Genomic DNA, 25,727 nt, shown 5'->3' on the forward strand with positions numbered 1-25,727 from the left:
GCAGCCACTAGATTGCCAATTTTAAAGTCTTAGGTATGACCCGGCCGGGGTTCGAACCCACGACCTCCCGATCACGGGGCGGACGCCTTACCACTAGGCCAACCGTGCCGGTCGCTTTTAAGGGTAAAAGTAGGCCTCTCCTGGTATCTCAAACACACAAATTTGCACATTAAACAATGAAAACAAATGCCAAGCTGTAGTCCGATAATTCGCCCGCTCAGTGAAACAAATGCCAAGCTGTAGTCCGATAATTCGCCCGCTCAGTGAAACAAATGCCAAGCTGTAGTCCGATAATTCGCCCGCTCAGTGAAACAAATGCCAAGCTGTAGTCCGATAATTCGCCCGCTCCGTGAAACAAATGCCAAGCTGTAGTCCGATAATTCGCCCGCTCAGTGAAACAAATGCCAAGCTGTAGTCCGATAATTCGCCCGCTCCGTGAAACAAATGCCAAGCTGTAGTCCGATAATTCGCCCGCTCCGTGAAACAAATGCCAAGCTGTAGTCCGATAATTCGCCCGCTCAGTGAAACAAATGCCAAGCTGTAGTCCGATAATTCGCCCGCTCAGTGAAACAAATGCCAAGCTGTAGTCCGATAATTTGCCCGCTCAGTGAAACAAATGCCAAGCTGTAGTCCGATAATTCGCCCGCTCAGTGAAACAAATGCCAAGCTGTAGTCCGATAATTCGCCCGCTCAGTGAAACAAATGCCAAGCTGTAGTCCGATAATTCGCCCGCTCCGTGAAACAAATGCCAAGCTGTAGTCCGATAATTCGCCCGCTCAGTGAAACAAATGCCAAGCTGTAGTCCGATAATTCGCCCGCTCCGTGAAACAAATGCCAAGCTGTAGTCCGATAATTCGCCCGCTCCGTGAAACAAATGCCAAGCTGTAGTCCGATAATTCGCCCGCTCAGTGAAACAAATGCCAAGCTGTAGTCCGATAATTCGCCCGCTCCGTGAAACAAATGCCAAGCTGTAGTCCGATAATTCGCCCGCTCCGTGAAACAAATGCCAAGCTGTAGTCCGATAATTCGCCCGCTCCGTGAAACAAATGCCAAGCTGTAGTCCGATAATTCGCCCGCTCCGTGAAACAAATGCCAAGCTGTAGTCCGATAATTCGCCCGCTCAGTGAAACAAATGCCAAGCTGTAGTCCGATAATTCGCCCGCTTAGTGAAACAAATGCCAAGCTGTAGTCCGATAATTCGCCCGCTCAGTGAAACAAATGCCAAGCTGTAGTCCGATAATTCGCCCGCTTAGTGAAACAAATGCCAAGCTGTGGTCCGATAATTCGCCCGCTCAGTGAAACAAATGCCAAGCTGTGGTCCGATAATTCGCCCGCTCAGTGAAACAAATGCCAAGCTGTAGTCCGATAATTCGCCCGCTCAGTGAAACAAATGGCAAGCTGTAGTCCGATAATTCGCCCGCTCAGTGAAACAAATGCCAAGCTGTAGTCCGATAATTCGCCCGCTCAGTGAAACAAATGCCAAGCTGTAGTCCGATAATTCGCCCGCTCAGTAAAACAAATGCCAAGCTGTAGTCCGATAATTCGCCCGCTCAGTGAAACAAATGCCAAGCTGTAGTCCGATAATTCGCCCGCTCAGTGAAACAAATGCCAAGCTGTAGTCCGATAATTCGCCCGCTCAGTGAAACAAATGCCAAGCTGTAGTCCGATAATTCGCCCGCTCAGTGAAACAAATGCCAAGCTGTAGTCCGATAATTCGCCCGCTCAGTGAAACAAATGCCAAGCTGTAGTCCGATAATTCGCCCGCTCAGTGAAACAAATGCCAAGCTGTGGTCCGATAATTCGCCCGCTCAGTGAAACAAATGCCAAGCTGTAGTCCGATAATTCGCCCGCTCAGTGAAACAAATGCCAAGCTGTAGTCCGATAATTCGCCCGCTCAGTGAAACAAATGCCAAGCTGTAGTCCGATAATTCGCCCGCTCAGTGAAACAAATGCCAAGCTGTAGTCCGATAATTCGCCCGCTCAGTGAAACAAATGCCAAGCTGTAGTCCGATAATTCGCCCGCTCAGTGAAACAAATGCCAAGCTGTAGTCCGATAATTCGCCCGCTCAGTGAAACAAATGCCAAGCTGTAGTCCGATAATTCGCCCGCTCAGTGAAACAAATGCCAAGCTGTAGTCCGATAATTCGCCCGCTCAGTGAAACAAATGCCAAGCTGTAGTCCGATAATTCGCCCGCTCAGTGAAACAAATGGCAAGCTGTAGTCCGATAATTCGCCCGTTCAGTGAAACAAATGCCAAGCTGTAGTCCGATAATTCGCCCGCTCAGTGAAACAAATGCCAAGCTGTAGTCCGATAATTCGCCCGCTCAGTGAAACAAATGCCAAGCTGTAGTCCGATAATTCGCCCGCTCAGTGAAACAAATGCCAAGCTGTAGTCCGATAATTCGCCCGCTCAGTGAAACAAATGCCAAGCTGTAGTCCGATAATTCGCCCGCTCAGTGAAACAAATGCCAAGCTGTAGTCCGATAATTCGCCCGCTCAGTGAAACAAATGCCAAGCTGTAGTCCGATAATTCGCCCGCTCAGTGAAACAAATGCCAAGCTGTAGTCCGATAATTCGCCCGCTCAGTGAAACAAATGCCAAGCTGTAGTCCGATAATTCGCCCGCTCAGTGAAACAAATGCCAAGCTGTAGTCCGATAATTCGCCCGCTCAGTGAAACAAATGGCAAGCTGTAGTCCGATAATTCGCCCGCTCAGTGAAACAAATGCCAAGCTGTAGTCCGATAATTCGCCCGCTCAGTGAAACAAATGCCAAGCTGTAGTCCGATAATTCGCCCGCTCAGTGAAACAAATGGCAAGCTGTAGTCCGATAATTCGCCCGCTCAGTGAAACAAATGCCAAGCTGTAGTCCGATAATTCGCCCGCTCAGTGAAACAAATGCCAAGCTGTAGTCCGATAATTCGCCCGCTCAGTGAAACAAATGCCAAGCTGTAGTCCGATAATTCGCCCGCTCAGTGAAACAAATGCCAAGCTGTAGTCCGATAATTCGCCCGCTCAGTGAAACAAAGACTCAGCGATGTCCAGTCACTGTGTTAGAGGAAATACGGATCGGATCGCCGCGGGGGAAAAAAAAAAAAAAAAAAAAAGGTATTCCTTATTTGACCAATTTCATTTGGCGGATTTCCACCCTGAGGCGGAAAAGTTTCATCCATGTAAACTGAGATGAAGATGATGGAGACTGAACAGAAGATGTAAAGTTGTGCGCATGTGTAGTGACCCACAGGATCCTGTATCCAATGGCGCCGCCGGTCGATCATTATTTACTCCTTATTCCATTTATTTACTCCTTATTCCATACAGTCTCCTTACTACCACTATTTACTACTGATAAATAGTAGTAGTAAGGGTAAGCATGCAGCAGTAAATAATAAGCATGCAGGAGAAAATAATTATCGACCGGTGGTTGGATACAAGCTCCTGTGTCACTAGTGACCCAATGAAAAAGCCGGTCCAAGAAAAACGTCAGATCGCTACAACGAAATCATTGAACCATAGTAATGTTGAATTTTCGCGTTGTATTTCATAGATGACTACCCAGGGCCATTATTGTAATATACAGTACAGTCAAATCTGACCTAACGACCAACTCTTGATTAACGACCTGTACATTATGACCTTCCCAAAAGATCCCCGGCGAAGTCCTTTTTATAACGACCTTCTCTCTGTGAGAACCAATTTTCACTCTGTTTTTGATAAGCTTCTTCAGTTTCCTGGTGTGCTTCAAATAATGCTCTCATCAACCCGAAACAGATCAATCTAAAGCATATTTGAATTAGTCTGACTTGCACACTAAGTTGTATCGTGTTATTTTGAAGTATAGGGGGATTTTTACGGTGATTCGTGAAGGCCGCTTCACTGGTCCATATTGGGCGCCAAGGCTCCTAATACATGTATGGACCATTTGTGATTTTTTTTCTCCTGTATTTAATTTTTGCTGAATGTCTATCAAAGCTATTTCACTCTAATTAGGCCTAACGGTTAACCTAATCAAGAGAGAAGGACTACCAAACACAAAATGAAACTTCTTCGCAAGAAAACAAGCTAGTTATCAGCATGAAACAAAAAGTGGTCTATATTAGGAGCCCTTCCCCTACTAATGATTTCATTGTATGTGACTAATGGTTTCAGACGACGACAAAGGCGGTCAAAGGCAGACAATTATTCAGAGCCCCATGACTTTGTGGATGATATGGATGTATACTACAGCACACCTGATCTCAACGCTGCTGCTGTAGCTCGTCATAACAGGTAAGATAAAATAAGATAATACATACGTAATTTTCTACTGCTGATGTTACAAAATTTGTTCTCGAAAATTCTGTTCAGTTCCTCCAGATACATGCAGAAGAAGAGACAAAATTTTAACGTGACGCCACGATACGAATCATGACGTTATCCCGAACATTTTTTTTATTGTGACGTCAGATAGTTCTCTCTTGAAGAGGGGGTGAAGAAAAAACGGCTTGGTTTGTTTCGTCGTTGTCGTTTCTCATCAAACAAGGAGCTAGTATACGTAGGTAGTGGAGTTATGGGCAAACACTACTTTTATTATAATTATAAGCTTTTAAAAGAAGAGGTTGATGTTCCCGTTTAGTGAGAGCCACAGTTAAAAGACCGCATAAACTACAAGTTTTCATTCCAAAAGAATACAAAATGCTGACTATAGAGGACACAGATTCCTCAATAACCGAAGACCAAAACCGAAACTGATAGGCCTACATTGAAAGGTCAACATGAACGATTTGGTTGCAACTCTTTGGGTCTACAGTGGCAGTTAGCTTAAAATTAGATTTTTTCATTTTCCTCTTCACAAGTACAGATTTTTTGTTTGTTAAATTATTTCTCTGTTCGGTTTGTTTGATGGGTTGTTTCTCTCTTGATTTTTAAATGCCCATTTTCTTGGTTTCCAATTTGTGTTCCCTGCTTTTCTTTACTGAAGTTTATTCAAAGTGAACATTTTGACTTGGTGTCTTTACAGGAACATGGGAAATGATGGAGGCGGTGCCAAGAAGGGGAGAAACGTCGTCACCAAAGATGACGTTGATGACGGAGAGGTCTACGTCACAGCCGAGATTGTCAGGGAAAGAAAGAGACAGAGTGAAAAGAAAAGGGTAAGACTGCATGGCAGTTTCCGGCCAGCGAAATACTTCACAGGATGCGGAGTAGGGGGGGGGGGGGTTACAGGGGTTCCGGACACCCCCCCCCCCCCCCCCCCCGGCTGTCAAAAAAGAAAAAAAGATTTTGTCTGTGAAAAAAAAATGAATGGCTGCTGGCACCAGTTGATCATGTTTAAAATCAAGGATAAGCCACAAATTGTTTAATAATAGCTAAAATTCTTCAGCTTCAGGAGGGCTTTGCCCCCCAGACCCCCGAACAGGGCGTTGTCCCTGAACCCCACCAGGTTGTAACACACACACACAAACACACACACACACACACACCCCGGCTTAACTGCTCCACCCCTGCTTCATCAACTTGACGTGACGTTATACTCAAATGAGAGATGTTCCAAGAAATCTGTTAATTCATTCGCATTCCACCAAACATCGCAATATTGTCTTAAAACCCACTCCCCACTTATTCCATTGAAAAACACATGTACGCTTTTATTGCCTACATATATTTTCGGCCTTTTTTGTTCACCAATTACTATTGATTTTTTCAACAACAACAAAAAACTATTTAACACAGTAAAAATACATCTACATAAACATGTAAAGGATGCAGCGAGTCTAAACAAAACCTCAAGCACATAATTATGTTGGTGGAACATAATATCAGACCTGCCTACCCCTGAAATGTACCATGTGTAGTTTTGGGTGTGAAAATAAAGCAAATGTGTAGTTTGGCAGGTGAATGTGTAGTATTTCAATTCGATCAACCCAAACCGCAAAACAGAACAGTTACTTATACCGTACTAAAACAAACACTCAACACTCCAAACAAAACTATTACAATGTGAACAATACTCCTCATACAAATACAAACAAAGCCCCCACAAAAATACACAAGCATTAAGTTTATTTGTTAAAAAAAAATTATTAACTAGTTTGGAACATTCATGATTTGTTAAAAAAAAGCTATGTTGAGGGGTATGCAGTTCATATACAGTGGGACCCCCTATTCAAGACCTGTGACAATCTGAGAACATCAAGTCACAAAAAGTAGGGACTGGGACTGGGAGTATGTGTATCAACATGAAGGCAAATTTGCATATAAACAGAACAGGTTTGCGTCGGCAATAATAATAATAATATGGCAGGTCATTGCCTCTGCTCTGGTTACCGATCTCTCAAAAGTGAGCTTGTCTTGGTCTTCTTTCCCTGGCACGGGTTTCTTCACAAAACAGTCCAATTTTTCCTCTGCTTTGGTCGGGATTTCTCGAATTCCTCATGAGAAGTGCTTTTCTTGTGGCGGTTACACGGTCGTAAAGCCCACTGTGCTTCTCTGAAAAAGCCGTGTTGCACACAGTGCTGTGGGCAAAATGAGGGCCCCAAAGGGGGGGTATCATCACGATCACGGGAAGGGAAATTTTAGCTTTCACGATCACAGTTACCTTGATTTTTGTTTTCACGATCACGAACACCAGTGGCAAATCACGGTCACGGTAAAAGTTGCAGGTACAGAAAGCACGTGTCAAAGTAAACACAACCACACAGTTATTCGCTCCTCTGGATCTATTGTTTATTCAACACAAAGTGACAACTGTTGCACTTTTTTATTATTTTTTTTTAATTCTCTTTCATTCATACATAGAAATACATATCATGATTTGTAATCAGTAAGAAGAATGTTGTTTTCATTGTTTTTTCTCTCGCTCTCTCTCTCTCATACAGACACTCACAGGAATATACACTCCAGGGGCGGAGCAGTTAAGGCAGAGGGGGGGGGGGGGTTACAACCTGGGGTCCAGGGGTAGACCTTGTGGGGTACATGGGGAAGGCCCCGTTGGGGGGTCTGGGGGGCTTAGCCCCCCAGAAGCTGAAGAGTTTTAGCTATTTTATGAACAATTTATGGCTTATCCTTGATTTTAAACATGATCAACTGGTGTCGGCAGCCACTCATTATTTCTTTTAAAGTTTGTATTAATTTTTGTTTTGACAGCCGGGGGGGGGGGGGGGTTCCGGAACCCCTGTAACCCCCCCCCCTAATCCGCCCCTGCACTCATACACATTCAACTCCCACACCCTCACTCACACACATGAATATATATACTTGCACAATTTCACATTTCCAGAGCTAAATCTTTTAACCCCATTTTCTCAAAAACTATTGGGTGGATTGAAATTAAAAGTACATGTATGTGTGATGGTAGAGTCTATAATCCTGACTAAAGGTCAGTCTAGGAATCATGAAGGTGGGTGAAGGAATATACACTCATACACATTCAACTCCCACACCCTCACTCACACACATGAATATATATACTTGCACAATTTCACATTTCCAGAGCTAAATCTTTTAAACCCATTTTCTCAAAAACTGTTGGGTGGATTGAAATTAAAGTACATGTATGTGTGATGGTAGAGTCTATAATAACAAAATCCCCAACGAACATGACTTTGATCGACTTTGACATGAGGATCAAGTGACCCAAACTGGCACGTCTCCCCGCCATAGTTCCTGAATTTAACCCATTGTTGATAAGTTTACAGGCGCTACATTTTTGCTTGTTTTCAATAATCTTATGGTTAGATTTCGCTAAAAAGTTATGTCAGATGATGAATGAACCATGGGGAAAAAAGTTATAGAAAAAAAAATATGTAAAAAAAGATTTTAATTTTTGGGTAGCGTGACTCACGCTTCCAATATTTTGTTTTCTGTTTGCTGAGAACATGTGCTTTGCCCAAAAATACTGACCAATCAAATTCATGTCACTATGCTTATAGCCACGCCCAAACAAGTGCAGCAACAGTTTGACACTGGAGCGCTGTCCACGCTTTTTTTTAAACGCACGAAATGCACGGGATTTGAGAGGAGTTTTGCGCTTGGCATTTTCCAAATAAGGATATCCTACTATGAGTACTACGCTGGAATACTACAATGAATTTTCAAGCGGCTACACTGGCTTCGTCTTTCCTGATCGAAAGGGGGTGTATTGTTGATAATTGTAGATAATAGACTCTGCATTTTAAGGGTCAAATGGCGATTTCGGTATAAAAATGTAGACAAGGACCTTTAATGCAAAGAAGCGACAATTAGAATCTATGCCAAGCGTGTCCACGTTGCTCGGATGAAAAACACATTTCTAGTTTCGGTTTTGGCTACACGCAGACTCGATCAGACTCGAGCCAGTCGAGGTCACACTGAGCGAGTGACAGCCGGACGTGGCAATGTCGACAATGTCAATGATCTCAATCAAACTCAAAGATCTTGAACAAATTTCAAGATCTTTGCCTACATTCAGAACAATCATAGAGCAACATAGACAGGGCCGGACTAGGGGGGGGGGGGTTACAGGGGTTGCGCAACCCCCCCCCCCCCCCGGCTTAAGCATGTACCTCCCAAACGCTTTTTTTTGTGTGGGGGAGGGAGGAGGGGGGGGGGTGCATCTGGATCATCATGAAATCCAAGGAGAAATCGCACCTCTCACCCCCTTTCGAAATACATTTTTCTTCAACGATTTTTGTGATGAAAAGTATGAGTCCTTACAATCTCAATTCTTCTTCATTGCCTATACAGCTTGCTGTCGAATTTACCTTTTTCGTTCAAGGAGAGGCTTCCTTTCCCTCCAGAAACATCAAAAAAACGTTCAGCTTCAAGGGGGCTTCGCCCCCTTACAACCCCCACCTAGGGGGGGTTCGCCCCCTGGACCCCCACCAAGGGGCTTTGCCCCCTGAACCCCCATCTGTAACCCCCCCCCCCCCCCCCCCTAGTACTTACCTAGTCCGGCCCTGAATAGATCAACATACCTTGACATTTCGTCTTCGGAAAGACGGACCCGTAGCCTGACCTTTCCATGAAGGAAGGCATTCTCGCCGCCTGCTTTGGTCTGGTTTGAATCCACAAAATATAACAGAAGTTCGATGACAGTACCGCTGCACGCCATTTTTGATCTTCGAATTCGAATTTGACTGAATGCACTCAAAAGGCTTTAGCACGAAGCCCTTCCATTGGATGAAGTTTGGCAGACTTTTGCAATTCGCTTTCTGATTGTATCTCTTTTTTTGTGTGATTGGTTCTCTTAAAGGGAAGCAATCGCTGTCAACATCATATTTCTGAATGTGTTGTTGCTTCCCTTCAATCAGGATTGGCTCCTTGACGAATAGAGGATCATAGAGTGATACAGCTGTGAAAAATGTACGTTGAAAATAAAATGCTTTGCAATAATGCCCATCACGATCACGAAAACAAATGACGATCACGATCACGAGACTTGATTTTTTTGTCATCACGGATCACGGGCAAAGTCCCATCACGATCACAGAAATGGAAATTTCGGCAATCACGGTCACAGAAAGGTCAAAAAACGCCAATCACGATCACGATTTTAAACCCTTTGGGGCCCTCCCAAATGCTTCCCTTTTCTCCACGAAACTAGGCATGGATGCTCCTCATAGTACTTTGGCAGAAAAGCCTTGCTGGGAGTTTGACCAAGCTTCTTTTTTTTGCTCCGTGGCGGTTGATCGCCAAAGTCTTCTGAATCCGTGTTCGTCGCTGTAGCCATTTTTTTCCCTCCAGAAAGAATGAGCTACGAAGTGACCGCGTTCAGAAAAGTATGTGCTGAAACGCCCGCGATAGTTGTAATAACAGCAGCAAGACCAACTGACTACGCTACTCTCGCGGGCGCCGGGCATGTTTTGCACGCAGTACACAACCGGTTAGTACAAATTATGGATCGGAACTCGCTCGCGTTTTTGCGTATTCAAAATGTCAAAATGTGTAGTCGAAACGAAACGTTTGCGTAGTATAAGACAAGCATGCGTAGTTGCGTAGTTTGGGGACCAAAATCGTAGTTTACTACGCTCAATGTGTAGTGTAAACAGGTCTGTAATATACATCGGTCCTTTCACCCCTTCGTGAGCGAGAGTAGTCTGTGGGAAACACCACCACCAGATTTCAAAATACTTCCTGTTTGTACTTTACTTGGGCTTGTCATATGTTGGCTAACTAAAGTTTTGGTCTGAAATTAATGTTACCGCGCTCTTCACGATTGAGTCCCATGGAAATGACGTCACAGACGGGAGGTGCTCTTTCAGCGTGTGACGTCATTCAAGGGGTCTTGAGCGTATGACGCATTGTCTCACCAATCTCTATTTTTTTGTGCTTTTCTCTCACAGGTTCGAATTGTCTCAACGCCAGAGATATCAGACGATGTTGCCGCGTACTACGCCTCTCCGTGGGACATACGCGACCGGAGACGAATGGACGAAATTGGCCTGGGCGATGTCGGAGAAGACGAAGTATTCGACAACGTTCCTGCTCTCCCCTCCAAATCCGACACTCCACTCCCTCTCACCCCAGACGACGAGTGCTCGGAAGAAGACTACGCTGTGTTAGAAAGAAACAGCAAAGCAACCAACAGTCAGAGGAAAGTTGCTGAGAGCTATGACCGCGTCACCATGTCCCAGGGGAAAACGCCCCACGCGCAAGTGGAGTTTAGTGAAAAGACTGACGTTGAGGATTATGACGATGACTGTGACGCTTACAGTTTCGTCAACGATGACAGGACTGAGCCTGACGGATGCAATCAGAATGCAGGCTTTGAAAATGACGACGACACGCCGGCTGTGAAGGTTTACGTGTACGGTGATTGACAGTGATTATGACGACGACTCGGTGACGCTTACAGTTTCGTCAACGATGATCGGAATGAGCCTGACGGATGCAATCAGAACGCAGGCTTTGAGAATGACGACGACACGCTGTGAAGGTTTACGTGTACAGCGATTGAAAATGGGAAATAAAAAGAGCCTAAAAAAATCGTCTTTATCTCTGAAACTCCTTGGAGTTTTTAATTGAGACTTCATATAATCTCCAATCACCATACGGCCTTTCCATCGCCCTTTTTTTGAAAGATTATCTTTGTAAACAAACAAATAAACGTTGACGTAATTTGAACTACACAGTTCGGATGATGTGGGTCGTGTGGACGACCCATATGGAATTACGTAAGGAATGTTACGTTGTTTATCCTTATTCGGATGGCGTGGGTCGTGTACGACCCATACTCTGCAAAGAGGCGGCAAAATGTGTATCCCTATTCGGATGGCGTGGGTCGTGTACGACCCATACTTTTCACGTTGAATCCTTCTTTGGAAAGTGTGGGTCGTATATCATCCGGACTGTGTAGTCCAACGCGTGATGCGGTGAAGGTTAAAAGGGGGGTTCCATCGTTCAGTGGAACTCCCAACTAGAGTCCTAAAAAAATAAAAACCTAAGAGCATAAGGTTTACAACAACAAAAAGAATGTAGTTTTATAATGGAAGTAGGGGAAGGGCTCTTAATATGGACCGGCTCCTAATATGGATCACCTCCTGCTCTGACAAACTAACGGCGCTAGAGTGTTCAACTTCAAAACAATTTCATTCGCTGTATTCACCCTTTCTGGGTGTTACACGACACTTGAGATTGCCACAAGTTCTCAAACGACGTATAGAACTTTGTGTTCTTTTATTCTACGTCGCCCGTCTTCGCAGCAACAGAAAACAACTCGTCAAATTGAGTTCGAGGATTTATTCAGCATTCAATACATACAACTGCACAACGTAGCAGAACTCAAATAGAAGCTTTTTTTACATACAAATCGCGCTGGCATATATAGTAAATACTCAATCTCGAGAATATTCCAGACCGAACATGATACAACTACATTATACGAGCCGTGCATGGACTAAACTAGCGACATTCTCTATGACGTACATCAAAAGCGCCGACGCACTTAATCCGAACGAACGCCACGAACTCACGACTAAAACATCGTGGTAAACAACTTGTTTTGACAGGACTAGAAAGTTCACCTGCATTCTCGTCCAAGCATAAATATTGTGTTTACAAAATATAATATCGGTACTTCCCCACAAAGTACAAATAAGTCAACTACATGCAACACACAAAACTGAACCAAAGCTCAGCAACGGTAGCGTTTCCTAACACTGGGTAACTTGTCAAAACAGTTACAGAAACAGTTTACCTAAGAGAGAAGGACTACCAAACACAAATGAAACTTCTTCGCAAGAAAACAAGCTAGATATCGGCATGAAACAAAAAGTGGTCCATATTAGGAGCCCTTCCCCTACATTCACAAAGGGTGTACACAAACAATCTGAAAAAGCAAGGTCTTCAACAAGAGAAAGGGGCGGGTCGGGGAATGGGGGGGGGGGGGGGGGGGGGGTAGGGGGGGGGGGGGAGGCGAGGATGACACTGTAGTCAACTCTTTCCCTCTGTAAAAATGTAAATATTCGCGCTTACGTAAGTTTTGTATGAATGATACTGCATGAGAATAAAGTGTGTCTGTGAATTTGTTTTTATACACTAAGATTTAAAAGTAATGTACGTTTCCTTCCATGTTTCTGAGGTCGAATTCATTCTCTTCTATCTCTCTCTCTCTGTCTGTCTCTCTCTCTCTCTCATTGTGCCACACACACTCACACACACACACACACACTGTGACACACATACATGAGTTACATACCCACCCATCCACAAACAAATGTATGCCACACCTAAAAGAAGAAAGTTTGGTTAGCTTTTTCATTTTATTTCGTAATCTCAGATTAGACAGACCCCTCTGTGGGTCATGGTCATGTGATTACAAAACTGTTAAAACCAACCATGAAACTTTGGCCCAAAAAATATATCATTGTGTAAGTGCATCCCATCTGACCACATTATTTCTGCTGCCAAGTTTTAACACTATTTGTGAAAATAAAAACTGCAATGGTCAAATAGCAGAAAAGGGATTCTGAAAAATTGAAACAAAAAAGGGAGGAAAAGAATGCAAAGCCGCAGAAAATGTTGGGGTATATATATATATCAGAATTACTTGTTAATGTGGAAAAGGTTAATCATCTCAAAAATAGCATTGAAACCTCTAAATCAGCAGATCTCCACAAGAGCGAGCAATCAAGAATCTTTAATCTGATACCAAAAAGCATTAACAACACGAACAAAAGTTGCCAGCAATCAAGAATCTTTAATCTGATACCAAAAAGCATCAACAACACGAACAAAAGTTGCCAGCAATCAAGAATCTTTAATCTGATACCAAAAAGCATTAACAACACGAACAAAAGTTGCCAGCAATCAAGAATCTTTAATCTGATACCAAAAAGCATTAACAACACGAACAAAAGTTGCCAGCAATCAAGAATCTTTAATCTGATACCAAAAAGCATTAACAACACGAACAAAAGTTTCTTCCTGCTGACAGAGAAAATGTCTGTGAATGTGTGGCATGTTTAGGTTTCTACACGTTTTGTTACTCAGACTCAGAGGAATATATTTTACCCGCCAAAATACTTTTCCAGAAACTTAAAGTATATAGTACACATCATTACATACATGTATACAATATTACATGTACATGCGTTACCCGTACGCCAACATAAATTTTTTCAAAAAACTCAATCAATCAATCAATATGAGGCTTATATCCCGCGTATTCCGTGGGTACAGTTCTAAGCGCAGGGATTTTTTATTTTTTTATTTTTATTTTTTTATGCAATTATAATAATAATAATGCAAACTTTTATAGCGCTATTCTAGAAAAATGTCTACTCTTAGCGCTTTACAATACATACATCGACCAAGCATACTATACACGCACAGGCAAAGAAACCGACCAAACATAACCAACAAACTATACATGCACAGGCAAAGAAAACGACCAAACATACAATACACGCACAGGCAAAGATAACGACCAAACATAAACAAACATACTATGACCAATCATAACCAACATACTATACGCGCGCAGGCAAAGAGAACAATCAGCACATGTAATAATTACTGACAACTAATGATGCAGGCATACAATGACAATCCAATACACAGCCTAGGCACAAGAACCACATAAGGCTACTGTATAAAAACGTGTCAACAATACTATTTACACACACACAAACAGTGCTGACACAAAGCGCAGAAAATATATATACACGTTATTTTAGGCACTAGGTAGGGGGTGAGGTGGGGCGGGATGGGGTGGGTGGGGAGATGCTGGAGGGAAAATCACTTGCGCTGAAAGAGGTGTGTTTTGAGATTTGTTTTGAATGTAGTGAGAGAATCTGTGTGTCTGAGAGGCAGAGGTAATCTATTCCAGGTCACAGGGGCTTGATAGGCGAAGGACCTCTCGCCACATGTCTTTGTTTGCACTGTGGGGAGTCGGAAGAGTCGAGTGTCGGCGGCGGAGCGAAGCTGACGAGAGGGGGTGTAGAGATTAAGGAGTTCTGAGAAGTATTCTGGGGCAGAACCAGAAACGACGGCAAAAGAAAGAGAGGAGAGTTTGTATTCGATCCTTTTAGTGATAGGCAGCCAGTGTAGAGAGTGAAGAAGGGGTGTGGCGTGTTCATACTTGGAAGATTTGAAGACCAGGCGGGCAGCGTTATTTTGGATCCTTTGAAGTCTATCTAAAAGGTACTTAGGGAGACCGGCCAGAAGAGAATTGCAATAATCTATCTTTGAGAGGACTAGAGAACACACTAACGTTTTGGTTGCATCAGTGGTGAGGTAGTGACGGACTGAACTGATCTTGCGCAGCTCTAGATAGGCGGACTTGCAGATGTTAGAGATGTGTTTTTGGAAAGAGAGAGTTGGATCGAGAGTGACGCCAAGGCTGCGGACAGACGGAGAGAAAGAGATAGGTAGTTCGTTATATATATATTGCGCACATATTCAAGGCGCAGGGATTTATTTATGCCGTGTGAGATGGAATTTTGTTTACACAATACATCACGCATTCACATCGGCCAGCAGATCGCAGCCATTTCGGCGCATATCCTACTTTTCACGGCTTATTATTCCAAGTCACACGGGTATTTTGGTGGACATTTTTATCTATGCCTATACAATTTTGCCAGGAAAGACCCTTTTGTCAATCGTGGGATCTTTAACGTGCACACCCCAATGTAGTGTACATGAAGGGACCTCGGTTTTTCGTCTCATCCGAAAGAGGCAGCATGCTAACAAGTGTTTAAAACAGTGAGTGACAGTTTTAGAGGCAGGAACTCTCCTTCCCCCCCTCCCTCCACCCACCCGCCACCAACACCGACCCCCCCCCCCCCTCCTCCACACACCCCAATTGACTTTCAATCACCTGTGAAGTTTTGACTTAATGTTTTAACATTGACGGAGAATCGAGACGTGGGTTATGGTTTATGTGTGTACATACATGTGTGTGTGCGTGTAGCAAATTACTGGGCTGATCTTTATGAAACTTTCATAAAAATTCTTCCAAATGATATCCCCGGACCATGCTTTCTTTTTTTCGATAAATGTCTTTGATAAAGTCATATCGGGTTAAAATTTTGGTCAAGCAATCTTCGACGAAGCCTAGATTTTGATATTGCATTTCAGCTTGGAGGCTTAAAAATTAATTAATGAGTTTGCTCATTAAAGTTGTCATTAAAAATCAATTTTAGCAAACAGATTTCAAAAGGATTGCATCGTATTCTTCATAAAATTCTGAATCTAAAAATATATAGATATGTGATGTTTACTCTAAAAATGTTATCACAATTAACGAAAATAGGTACTTCCATTAAAATTAGGTACTTCCATTAAAATTTTAGAAATCGATCCAAAAATGATTCCATCATATTCTTTATCATTTTCTGATTCCAAAAACATAGATATGTTATGTTTGGATTCAAAATAAGCTAAAAATTTTTTTTAAATAATACAGAAAAGAGCTTTTTAATTTTACTGCTTAACTATGTGCAAATGCTACTACAATATACTGGCTTGTCAATTTCACTGCGTTATCCACGGGGAAATTGTCAAAGATTACCTTGCCGCAGGGATTGACAAAGCTGTATTGTCTCAGTGAAAAAATGCAGTGCCTTTGGTTTCATTCTGTGAGTTCGACAGCTTGACTTTCACAACTTGTTTGTTGTCCCTGCGAACATTACATTTAACTGACTGTTAGTGTTAACATTATTATTGAGTGTATAACTATAATGAAAGCAAAATACCACTTAGAAAATAATATTGATAAAATTACTGTGAACTCATTACTGTAAAAATAACACAACAAAAACATAAATGTTAATTATTAAAAATTACATAGGACATATTATGAGTGAGGACTAGAGCGGCATAATGACAACAAAGAAGAGTACAGAGCTGCTGAACCAGCTTTAGACTTTGATGTGGGTTACACACAACTTGTCAAGCGGAACACACCAACTCAGCTTTTCTCTCACAACACAAAGTACAGTTTACTCAAGGCCTTGAGTCAGGATAAAGAATGTCCAGGAAAAGCACTTTTCTAGTTATTAATATAGGCAAGCCCAGTCCCAACGCTCGCTCCTTGCGATCGGCACAAGAACCAATCAGCCGCGACACAGTGACGCAGCACGCGCTCAGCAGAGAGCGAGGCGTGTCCACTAACTGCTGTAAACACTCCTCCACTTCTGCAGCGTTTCTCTTGCGACTGTTGTCGCCCGACCCGTTCGTCAGTTCAGCGTGAATGCGATAAAACACTGAGTTGCCGTAGGCACCAGTCTGATAGAAAAGCTGGATCACAGGCACCAGCCCGTGTCTGATGGCCACATCCAACGGCAGTTTGGCCGACTGGCTCAGTCGAGCGGAACAGCCGGCTTCGAGGCACTTCAGCACCACCTGATAGCGTGGAAGTTCTGGGAAGGCGTCGCCCGGGGCCACAGTGGAGCCGAACATGTTCATAGCGCACTGCAGAGCAGAATCCAGGTCCTTGACCTTGGTGCGCCGCAACAGATCCTTGGCCAGGAACTTGTGCAGCAGGTCCCTCTGACAGTAGAAGATGATGCTGTACAGCACCTGGCCCATCAGGCTGTCATTCTCACACCGGTCCATCAGCTGCTCAGCCAGGGCGTGGGCCTCGGGTTTCTTGCAGTTGACGATGGTCTCCGACAGGATGGAGTCCACGTACTTGGGCCACAGCTTGTGCTGGGTGGGGCGCTGCAGCCAGTCGTACACCAGGCGGAACTTGCGGTTCCCCAGCAGCTCACCCAGCAGCACCAGGTTGGCGTTGTCGCCGCTTCCCTGCTGGAGATGGCCCAGCAAGGTCTCCACCACCTTCCATTTTCTGGCCCAGGTCGCGAACAGAGCTCCAGCCGCATACAGCTTCAGGCGCCTGCACTGCTGCACGAAGGGTATCAGGATGGCGCGGTAACGCAGCTTTCCCATCAAGCGCTCCTCAGCCTTGGACTGGATCTCCAGCAAGAACTCGGGCGTCTTGTTGTCGTCCTTTTCCAGCATGACAGCGTTCAAAACATGGGCCGCACAGCTCCACGCCTGACACTGCATGGCTCGAACGAAGACTTCGTAGGCCCCATTCAGCAGCACCACACGCCCTCTGCTCACAGCCATCGTCACCTGGCTCCACTTGCGCAGGCGAGCGGCCAGCAAAGTTTTGAGGTACTGACAGGCATAGCGTTCGTCAACGCCTACAGCGTAAAATGCACTGTCCAGCTTGTCCTCGTTAACGCTGTTTACGATGCTTTTGTACACACGGTTATACACAAGGCTGTTGGTGTTAGTCCAACCAGACATTTGGTGAGTCTCTGGGTCTCCCAGAACGCACACAACTTCTGTAAACAAAGCATTGTGGAGCGAGTCCGCTAAAAAGAGATTGATTTCGGTGACCTTCCTCCGTTCGCTTAGGTTTCTCAAAAACAAAGCTACGTCATCCTTGTTCTCATGGAAATGCATGAGGAGGCGGGTTTGCCAATTTGAATTCCAGACAATTTGCAATAAGTCCCACTGATTACATCTTGCAAGTTCTGCAAGAAACGCCTCCTTGACACTTCTGAACTCTGAAGCTCTGTCAGCCAAAACACTGTTAACCCACCCGAACGACACCATTTGCTTTGAAAAGACTTCACCTAACAGTTTCCCTGTGGCTGCTGGGAATTGCTGGGCATACGTTTTGATGAGGTTTCGGGCGTGTGTTTTACTTTTTATGAGCTGTTGTGCATCATCTTCCTGGTCCTCAACAAAGGCAGCTTGCAGTTGCTGTGTGAATATGGCCTCATCCATTCTTGCGTTGGTAGGTCGACTGTCGTCTGAACATTCCCCAGCTCTTTATCCAGAAGAAACTGCAAAACAAAAGTGAAATGATGACTATTTAATTTATTCATCATGGGCGGGGATATAGCTCAGTTGGTAGCGCGCTGGATTTGTATTCAGTTGGCCGCTGTCAGCGTGAGTTCGATCGCAGGTTCGGCGGAAATTTATTTCAGAGTCAACTTTATGTGAAGACTCTCTTCGGTGTCCGAACTCCCCCCCAAGTACACTACATTGGGTGTGTACGTTAAAGATCCCACGATTGACAAAAGGGTCTTTCCTGGCAAAATTGCTTAGGCACAGTTAATAATTGTCTACCTATACCCGTGTGACTTGGAATAGTAGGCCGTGAAAGGTAATGCGTCGAAATGGCTGCAATTACTGGCTGTATAAAATTTTATCTCACACGGCATCACTGCAGAGCAACTAGAACTGTACCCACGGAATATGCGCGATATAAGCCTCATTGATTGATTGATTGAACTCCTCAGTTAGTTATACTCCTAATCACTTTCAAAAGCAAGTAAAGTAATTGCATCCTTATGCAAAACACAATACTGCCACAGAATAAATTTGTAAGGAAAAAGACATAGCCATTAATGCAGGTCTACCCAAAACAAACGTATAGATCTGTGAAATTCTCCCTAGATTCCAAACAACATGAATTTAATTATGAAAGGGTAATTAAGACAATGCATACAATGCGGACATGTATGCATGATGCAATATTTTCTGAAAAAATCTTCCATCCAAGTCTCTTGATGACTCAAACTTTTCTTCTTCTTCTTCAATGTTTCAGAATTTTCTGGTTACGACTGTGAGCTTGTTTGCCCATTTGGTTTCCCCACACTATACTCTGAGAGCATAGTCAGCTCACGCCGCTTTCGTTGCGTAGGCATGCTGGGTATTTTCATGTTTCCATAACCCACCTAACTCTTACATGGATTACAGGATCTTTTCCGTGCTCACTTGGCCTTGTGCTTGCGTGTACACACAAAGGGGGTTAAGTCACTAGCAGGTCTACACATAAGTTGACCTGGGAGATCGGAAAAATCTCCACTCTTAACCCACCAGGCGGCAGCGACCGGGATTCGAACTCACGACCTTCCGATTAGGAGGCCGACGTCTTACCACCACGCCACTGCGCCCGTCCATACTCAAACTCAAATAGAATCAAACATTCTTTCTATGTCATGCCAATGGAATTATCATAGCGCATTCTGCGATGCATTTATAAATATATGCTTTTATTGCAGTTTCTGATCGGGTAAAACGTAGGAAAATTGCCAGGTGTTAATGCATAGAACAGCCTTATATTATAGGCTATAAGTAACAGTATAACTACTGTATAAGTGTTGTGAAATGTTACCCATTTGACATGTTTGGAAGAGAAGCCTCATCATCACTCACGCAGAAGAGCTTTGTCATTTGGCTATTCACTCATTCAGTCTTGAGACCAAAAGAAAGTGAAAGAGGGTTAGGCACACACAAAAAAAGGTGTGGTTAGGAAGGTAGGCAATCACTTTTTTTTTTTTTTTACTTTTTTTTCTAATGACTAATGTGTACAAATTGAACCTACTTGACAGGGAAATAAGTGTGCGACTCGGGCGCTTTCGCTTTCATTGCGTTTTCTGCACTCGTTTTCTTGTGTTTTTTTGTGTTTTTTTGGCAAATGTAATTAAAAGTTATAGGGTCGGCCCCTAAAAATAGGGTAGGTCGGGTTACCGTAACCACACCTTTTTTTTTTTTTTTAGGCCTTAGGGTTGGTAGGGGTCAAGGGCTTTTGTTTATGCTGATCAGTCTCAATATGTTACGGTCTGGCATCTGCCCGAGTCTCGTGCAAAACATTTGAAGGTCCAAAAAACTCATATCGTTTCACACTTCGAATTCTTACCCTGAATTACAATATAGCTAGCTAGTACAGACATAACAGAAAAGGCATCAGAAAGAAGTCGAACATACTTACAATTACAAAATACTTGTACTTGTGCGACGTTGTAGGTTTATAGAAAATCTGTTCGCCGATATTGGTATGAAAAATAAGCTGCTGTGCGTGGGCTCTAGCCTAGGCAGCTTGGGATGTATATATGGTCAGGAATCTGTCAAGGTGTCCAAATGCAAAAATCCTGTTTTGGATACTTTTATTACTTCGTATTTTATTCTGTTTTTAAATGACTACAATATAAACAATACAGTTATGAAGTATTCCTCATGCAGATTCTATCCATACCAAATTTATGTCTGTCAGTCGTCTGGATGCTGAGAAAATTGACTGTTCAAGAAAAAAGCACCTTTTTGGGCACACAAGGCGTTACGCAAAACGCATGGTACATTGGGCATTGAATAACCAAGTTACTGATAAGGGTATCATCTCAATCTAATTTTTATTAGATCCAGAAATGGATGGAGAAACAAAAATTATGTTAGATTAATAAAAGTTTGATCTGAACAAAGGTTTTGGATTTTGAGCGTTCTTTTTCAGCTGGTCTGTATGTTACATTTGGTGTAAATAATCATGAAAAAAGGGAAACTATCTTAAAAAAATGTTTCTGGTCAAACTTACTTAAAAATCATTGCAAAGGAAGGTCATTAGGTAGGATGATTGTAATTTTTTTTAAATTGAGCGAAAAAGTTGTGTTTGATGTAATTTAATTGTACTTTTAAGTTAAAACATTGCGTTTGGTGTAAATGAAATTATCTACTTGCCCAAACAAGTTTTGTCAGTCTTTAAATAATGCCATAATACACAAAAGTGTGTGTTTTCATATACCTCAGACACCTGGTAGTTGAACTATGGTCAAAGGATTCCTAGTGCTTTCACCTGTTGGCTTGCAGAGAGACTTAAGTGAGGCCTTCTGACAAGGGTGTAAATGTAACATACATACTGAGAATACTTGAAAATGACAATGAATTTGTTTTAGAGACAGAATGACAAAATTTACCTCAGAAGTACCACTGTTGGGACATTTTGGTGTAAATGTAACATACATCACCTTGGTTTTTTTTACTAAGACCATATGCAGCACATAATAATGCTAAAAACAGCACATAACAGTCTGTTGAGGGTTTATGAGCTAAATAAAAGAGAAATTACCCTTCAAATGGACCTGCAGATCTTCGGAGCCTTCTGTATGTTACTTTACACCATCCTTTTGTGTAAAGATGTACACACAACCAAAAAGGCACAACCATTAATTTAACCCTTTATTTTGACTTTCGGGTAGCTTAGATAGTTAGAACAAACAAGTTAGAAATACTGTTTAACTGATGTGAGCATAGCCCATTAAATGTAAATTCAGTACCTTGTACTTGCTGTTTGGTGTAAAGTAACGTACAGATCATGGGTAAAATTAACATTTGGTACCGTAGTGGAGTACCAACCTGACTATTCTATCGTGAAAAGGATTTGTTATGATTTCTTGTTTGTAACTCAAACAAGAAGAGCAAACGCTCGATCGAGTCACTTTCGCAGTTCTGAATATTATATGAGGCATCAGATGGACAGGAAGAAATTGCTATTCACAACACAATGAGTCACGTTCACATAAAATTTGAGCCCGGTCACTTTTATAGTTTCCGAGAAAAGCCCAACGTTAAGTTGTGTGTTGCCGAACAGAAAAGGCTAGTTATCTCCCTTGTTTTTCTGATAACGTTCGTAAAAGGCTACAGATGTAAATACTTTGATGTAAAGAATAATCCTACAAAGTTTCAATCACATCCGATGAACTTTGTCAAAGATATAAAATGTCTAATTTTTCCTTTGACGCTGACCTGTGACCTTGAAAAAGGTCAAAGGTCAACGAAACCATCGTTAAAGTGTAGAGGTCATTGGAGGTCACGACTAAACAAAATATGAGCCCGATCGCTTTGATAGTTTCCGAGAAAAGTCCAACGTTAAGGTGGTGTCTACGGACGGCCGGCCGGACAGACTAACACTGACCGATTACATAGAGTCACTTTTTCTCAAGTGACTCAAAAACAGCAGACCAAAATAGTGTACAAATATTTAAAGAGGGTGATTTGATAATAATTTCTACACCGCTGACCGTGCTTTTTTCAAATTAAGTAATAACCTGATGATTGAGGTTAAGGTTTGCAAAACAAATGACATGAAAATTTACTGGAACCTTTTCTGCACTTCCATAGAGAATTTCATTGTTTTAAAAACAGTGTAAATAGGTAAATGTTGAATTGTATAGATCTTTGATTCTGGACTTTGGTGTAAAGTAACTAACGGATAAATGATTTTGCTTATATTGAGACAGGAGAAACTTTTTTCAAGTGTTGCTTTTGTACAGATCAACTCTATATTCAGCCATCAAGCCATTGGATAGTGAAACAGTTGCCTAAAGCTGAACCTAAGAAAATGACAGCACCTTGAAATTATGTTATGGTGTAAATGTAACATACAGTCATTTGTGCTTTATCTGCAAATATTTGATAAACCGAACACTTGACTGGAAAATAAAATGCTGCAATTGAAGGACAGGAATACCGAGATGTTTATTCATGTAAATTTAAGGAGGTTTAAAAAAAGTCTAAAAATTGTAACACTTTTTAGACTCCTTGACAGATTCTTGGTCATTTTTATATTCCTAGTAGAGTTCCAGTACGTGTCTAGTTTTGACTTGAAGGCGTTGACGGTGTCGACTGCTACGGCATTTTCTGGTTGGCTATTCAAGTGTTAGGCGAGACTGTTTTTTGGCCGAACTGATTGCCCAGTCAAGGACCACTCTCTGAGTCTCTCTGAGAAAAAAAATCTTCGCACTCTTGTTCTTACAGGAATCCTATCAAGAGTAGATCCTGAAATGCATGCAACACAAGGAGATACGTATCCTATCAATCCCAGTCTTTAAAGCAATAAAGGGGTCTCTTTTTCTTTTGATCAAGTTGATGAAGTTTATTTGTTTCGTTTTCTGGTAGCGGCAGGGGCTATGCCAGGCATCTAGGTGAAATGTGCGCATACCTTTCAGAGTTTCACTGCGTAATCAGCATTGAAGAAGGCTATTGCACCGGAGAAAGCAAGCGCCCATTCTTTCGTCTGTTATGATGGATGCTGGAAACGCTGCTTTCTTGGACTTGCGCAACATATCCCATCAAGTGCCAAAGTAATCACTACTGCTGATTGTGGGCAATAATGGAAAAAGACAAGACAAAGACAAGTTGAAACTTCGCAGGAACCGGAAAGAGTATTTGTCTTATTACTGCCATCCTACTAAAAATAAGCCATAAACGACCAAAAGAAGGCGAAATGTGGCTGGTGCACTCATGTTAGCATACTGGACTCAGAAATCCGGTTATAAAGCTTTGCTTCGCACTACAGCCAAATTTCACTGTACTGCAAAGTTCTCGTCAATTGACCAAAAAACCCACCTATTTCACAGTGAAGGCAGCGGTTGTCAGTCTCACCGAGACTGATTAAGTTCAATAATGGAATAGTAAAATATGATCACCGATTTTCGCAGAATGAACTCTATTCGATCTTCACATATTTTGTCATGTGAATAAGAACAGAACAAGTTCGTCAAACATATTTCTTATTTTATCTGCATTGAATGAATTTACAACGTCCTTTTTACATTTAGTCAAGTTTTGACTAAAGGTTTTAACGTAGAGGGGGGAATCGAGACGAGGGTCGTGGTGTATGTGTCTGTGTGTGTGTGTGTGTGTGTGTGTGTGTAGAGCGATTCAGACTAAACTACTGGACCGATCTTTATGAAATTTGACATGAGAGTTCCTGGGTATGATATCCCCAGACATGTTTTTCATTGTTTTGATACATGTCTGTGATGACGTCATATCCGGCTTTTCGTGAAAATTGAGGCGGCAATGTCACGCTGTCATTTTTCAACCAAATTGGTTGAAATTTTGGTCAAGTAATCTTCGACAAAGCCCGGACTTCGGTATTGCATTTCAGCGTGGTGGCTTAAAAATTAATTAATGACTTTGGTCATTAAAAATCTGAAAATTGTAAAAAAAAAAAAAATTTTTATAAAACGATCCAAATTTACGTTCATCTTATTCTCCATCATTTTCTGATTCCAAAAACATATAAATATGTTATATTTGGATTAAAAACAAGCTTTGAAAATTAAAAATATACCTAAGACTTTAAAATTGGCAATCTAGTGGCTGCTCCGCCTGGCGTCTGGCATTATGGGGTTAGTGCTAGGACTGGTTGGTCCGGTGTCAGAATAATGTGACTGGGTGAGACATGAAGCCCGGCTGTGCTGCGACTTCTGTATTGTGTGTGGCGCACGTTATATGTCAAAGCAGCACCGCCCTGATATGGCTCTTCGTGGTCGGCTGGGCGTAAAGCAAAAAAAAAACAAAAAACAAAAAAAACCACACGTCTGAAGGAATAAGAAGAATGGAAATGGGTTCTCTGTCTTCCACGTGGAAGATAAAACAACCATAGAAGTGAAAGCATTACAACGTCCCATTAGATTCAAAAGAATGTAGTTTTATAATGGAAGTAGGGGAAGGGCTCTTAATATGGACCGGCTCCTAATATGGATCACCTCCTGCTCTGACAAACTAACGGCGCTAAAGCGTTCAGGGGGGCGGGAGGCGAGGATGACACTGTAGTCAACTATTTCCCTCTGTAAAAATGTAAATATTCGCGCTTACGTACGTTTTGTATGAAAAATACTGCATGAGAATATAGTGTGTCTGTGAATTTGTTTTTATACAATAAGATTTAAAAGTAATGTACGTTTCCGTCCATGTTTCTGAGGTCAAATTCATTCTCTTCTCTCTCTCTCTCTCTCTCTGTCTCTCTCTCTCACACACACACACACACACACACACACACACACACACACACACACACACACACACACACACACACACTGTGACACACATACATGAGTTACATACCCACCAATCCACAAACAAATGTATGCCACACCTAAAAGAAGAAAGTTTGGTTAGCTTTTTCATTTTATTTCGTAATCTCAGATTAGACAGACCCCTCTGTGGGTCATGGCCATGTGATTACAAAACTGTTAAAACCAACCATGAAACTTTGGCCCAAAAAATACATCATTGTGTAAGTGCATCCCATCTGACCACATTATTTCTGCTGCCAAGTTTTGACACTATTTGTGAAAATAAAAACGGCAATGGTGAAATAGCAGAAAAGGGATTCTGAAAAATTGAAACAAAAAAGGGAGGAAAAGAATGCAAAGCCGCAGAAAATGTTGGGGTATATATATATATCAGAATTACTTGTTAATGTGGAAAAGGTTAATCATCTCAAAAATAGCATTGAAACCTCTAAATCAGCAGATCTCAACAAGAACGAGCAATCAAGAATCTTTAATCTGATACCAAAAAGCATTAACAACACGAACAAAAGTTTCTTCCTGCTGACAGAGAAAATGCCTGTGAATGTGTGGCATGTTTAGGTTTCTACATGTTTGTTACTCACACTCAGAGGAATATATTTTACCCGCCAAAATACTTTTCCAGAAACTTAAAGTATATGTACACATCAT

The 25,727-nt window shown here is 42.3% G+C and overlaps 2 protein-coding genes across 2 annotated transcripts in view; one reads left to right on the plus strand and one right to left on the minus strand.

Moving 5' to 3' along the window:
* LOC138961519 (uncharacterized) overlaps positions 1-11,546 on the plus strand; it is a 22,392-nt gene extending 10,846 nt beyond the window's left edge. Inside the window, exons 9-11 of the mRNA XM_070333176.1 lie at positions 4,147-4,266; positions 4,997-5,129; positions 10,299-11,546. Coding sequence (XP_070189277.1) covers positions 4,147-4,266; positions 4,997-5,129; positions 10,299-10,775 — 730 coding nt within the window. The 3' untranslated portion in view covers positions 10,776-11,546. The remainder of the gene's footprint in view (positions 1-4,146; positions 4,267-4,996; positions 5,130-10,298) is intronic.
* A 3,706-nt stretch (positions 11,547-15,252) lies between these two features.
* On the minus strand, positions 15,253-23,412 carry LOC138961494 (uncharacterized). Its single transcript, XM_070333147.1, has 2 exons — positions 23,195-23,412; positions 15,253-18,260 (listed from the first exon to the last, which is right to left on the minus strand). Exon 2 carries the CDS (start codon positions 18,199-18,201, stop codon positions 16,405-16,407), a length of 1,797 nt encoding a protein of 598 aa, XP_070189248.1. The 5' UTR covers positions 18,202-18,260; positions 23,195-23,412; the 3' UTR covers positions 15,253-16,404.
* Positions 23,413-25,727: the final 2,315 nt, after the last annotated feature.

This window comes from Littorina saxatilis, linkage group LG3 (assembly GCF_037325665.1).
Source record: "Littorina saxatilis isolate snail1 linkage group LG3, US_GU_Lsax_2.0, whole genome shotgun sequence".
Lineage (NCBI taxonomy): Eukaryota > Metazoa > Mollusca > Gastropoda > Littorinimorpha > Littorinidae > Littorina > Littorina saxatilis.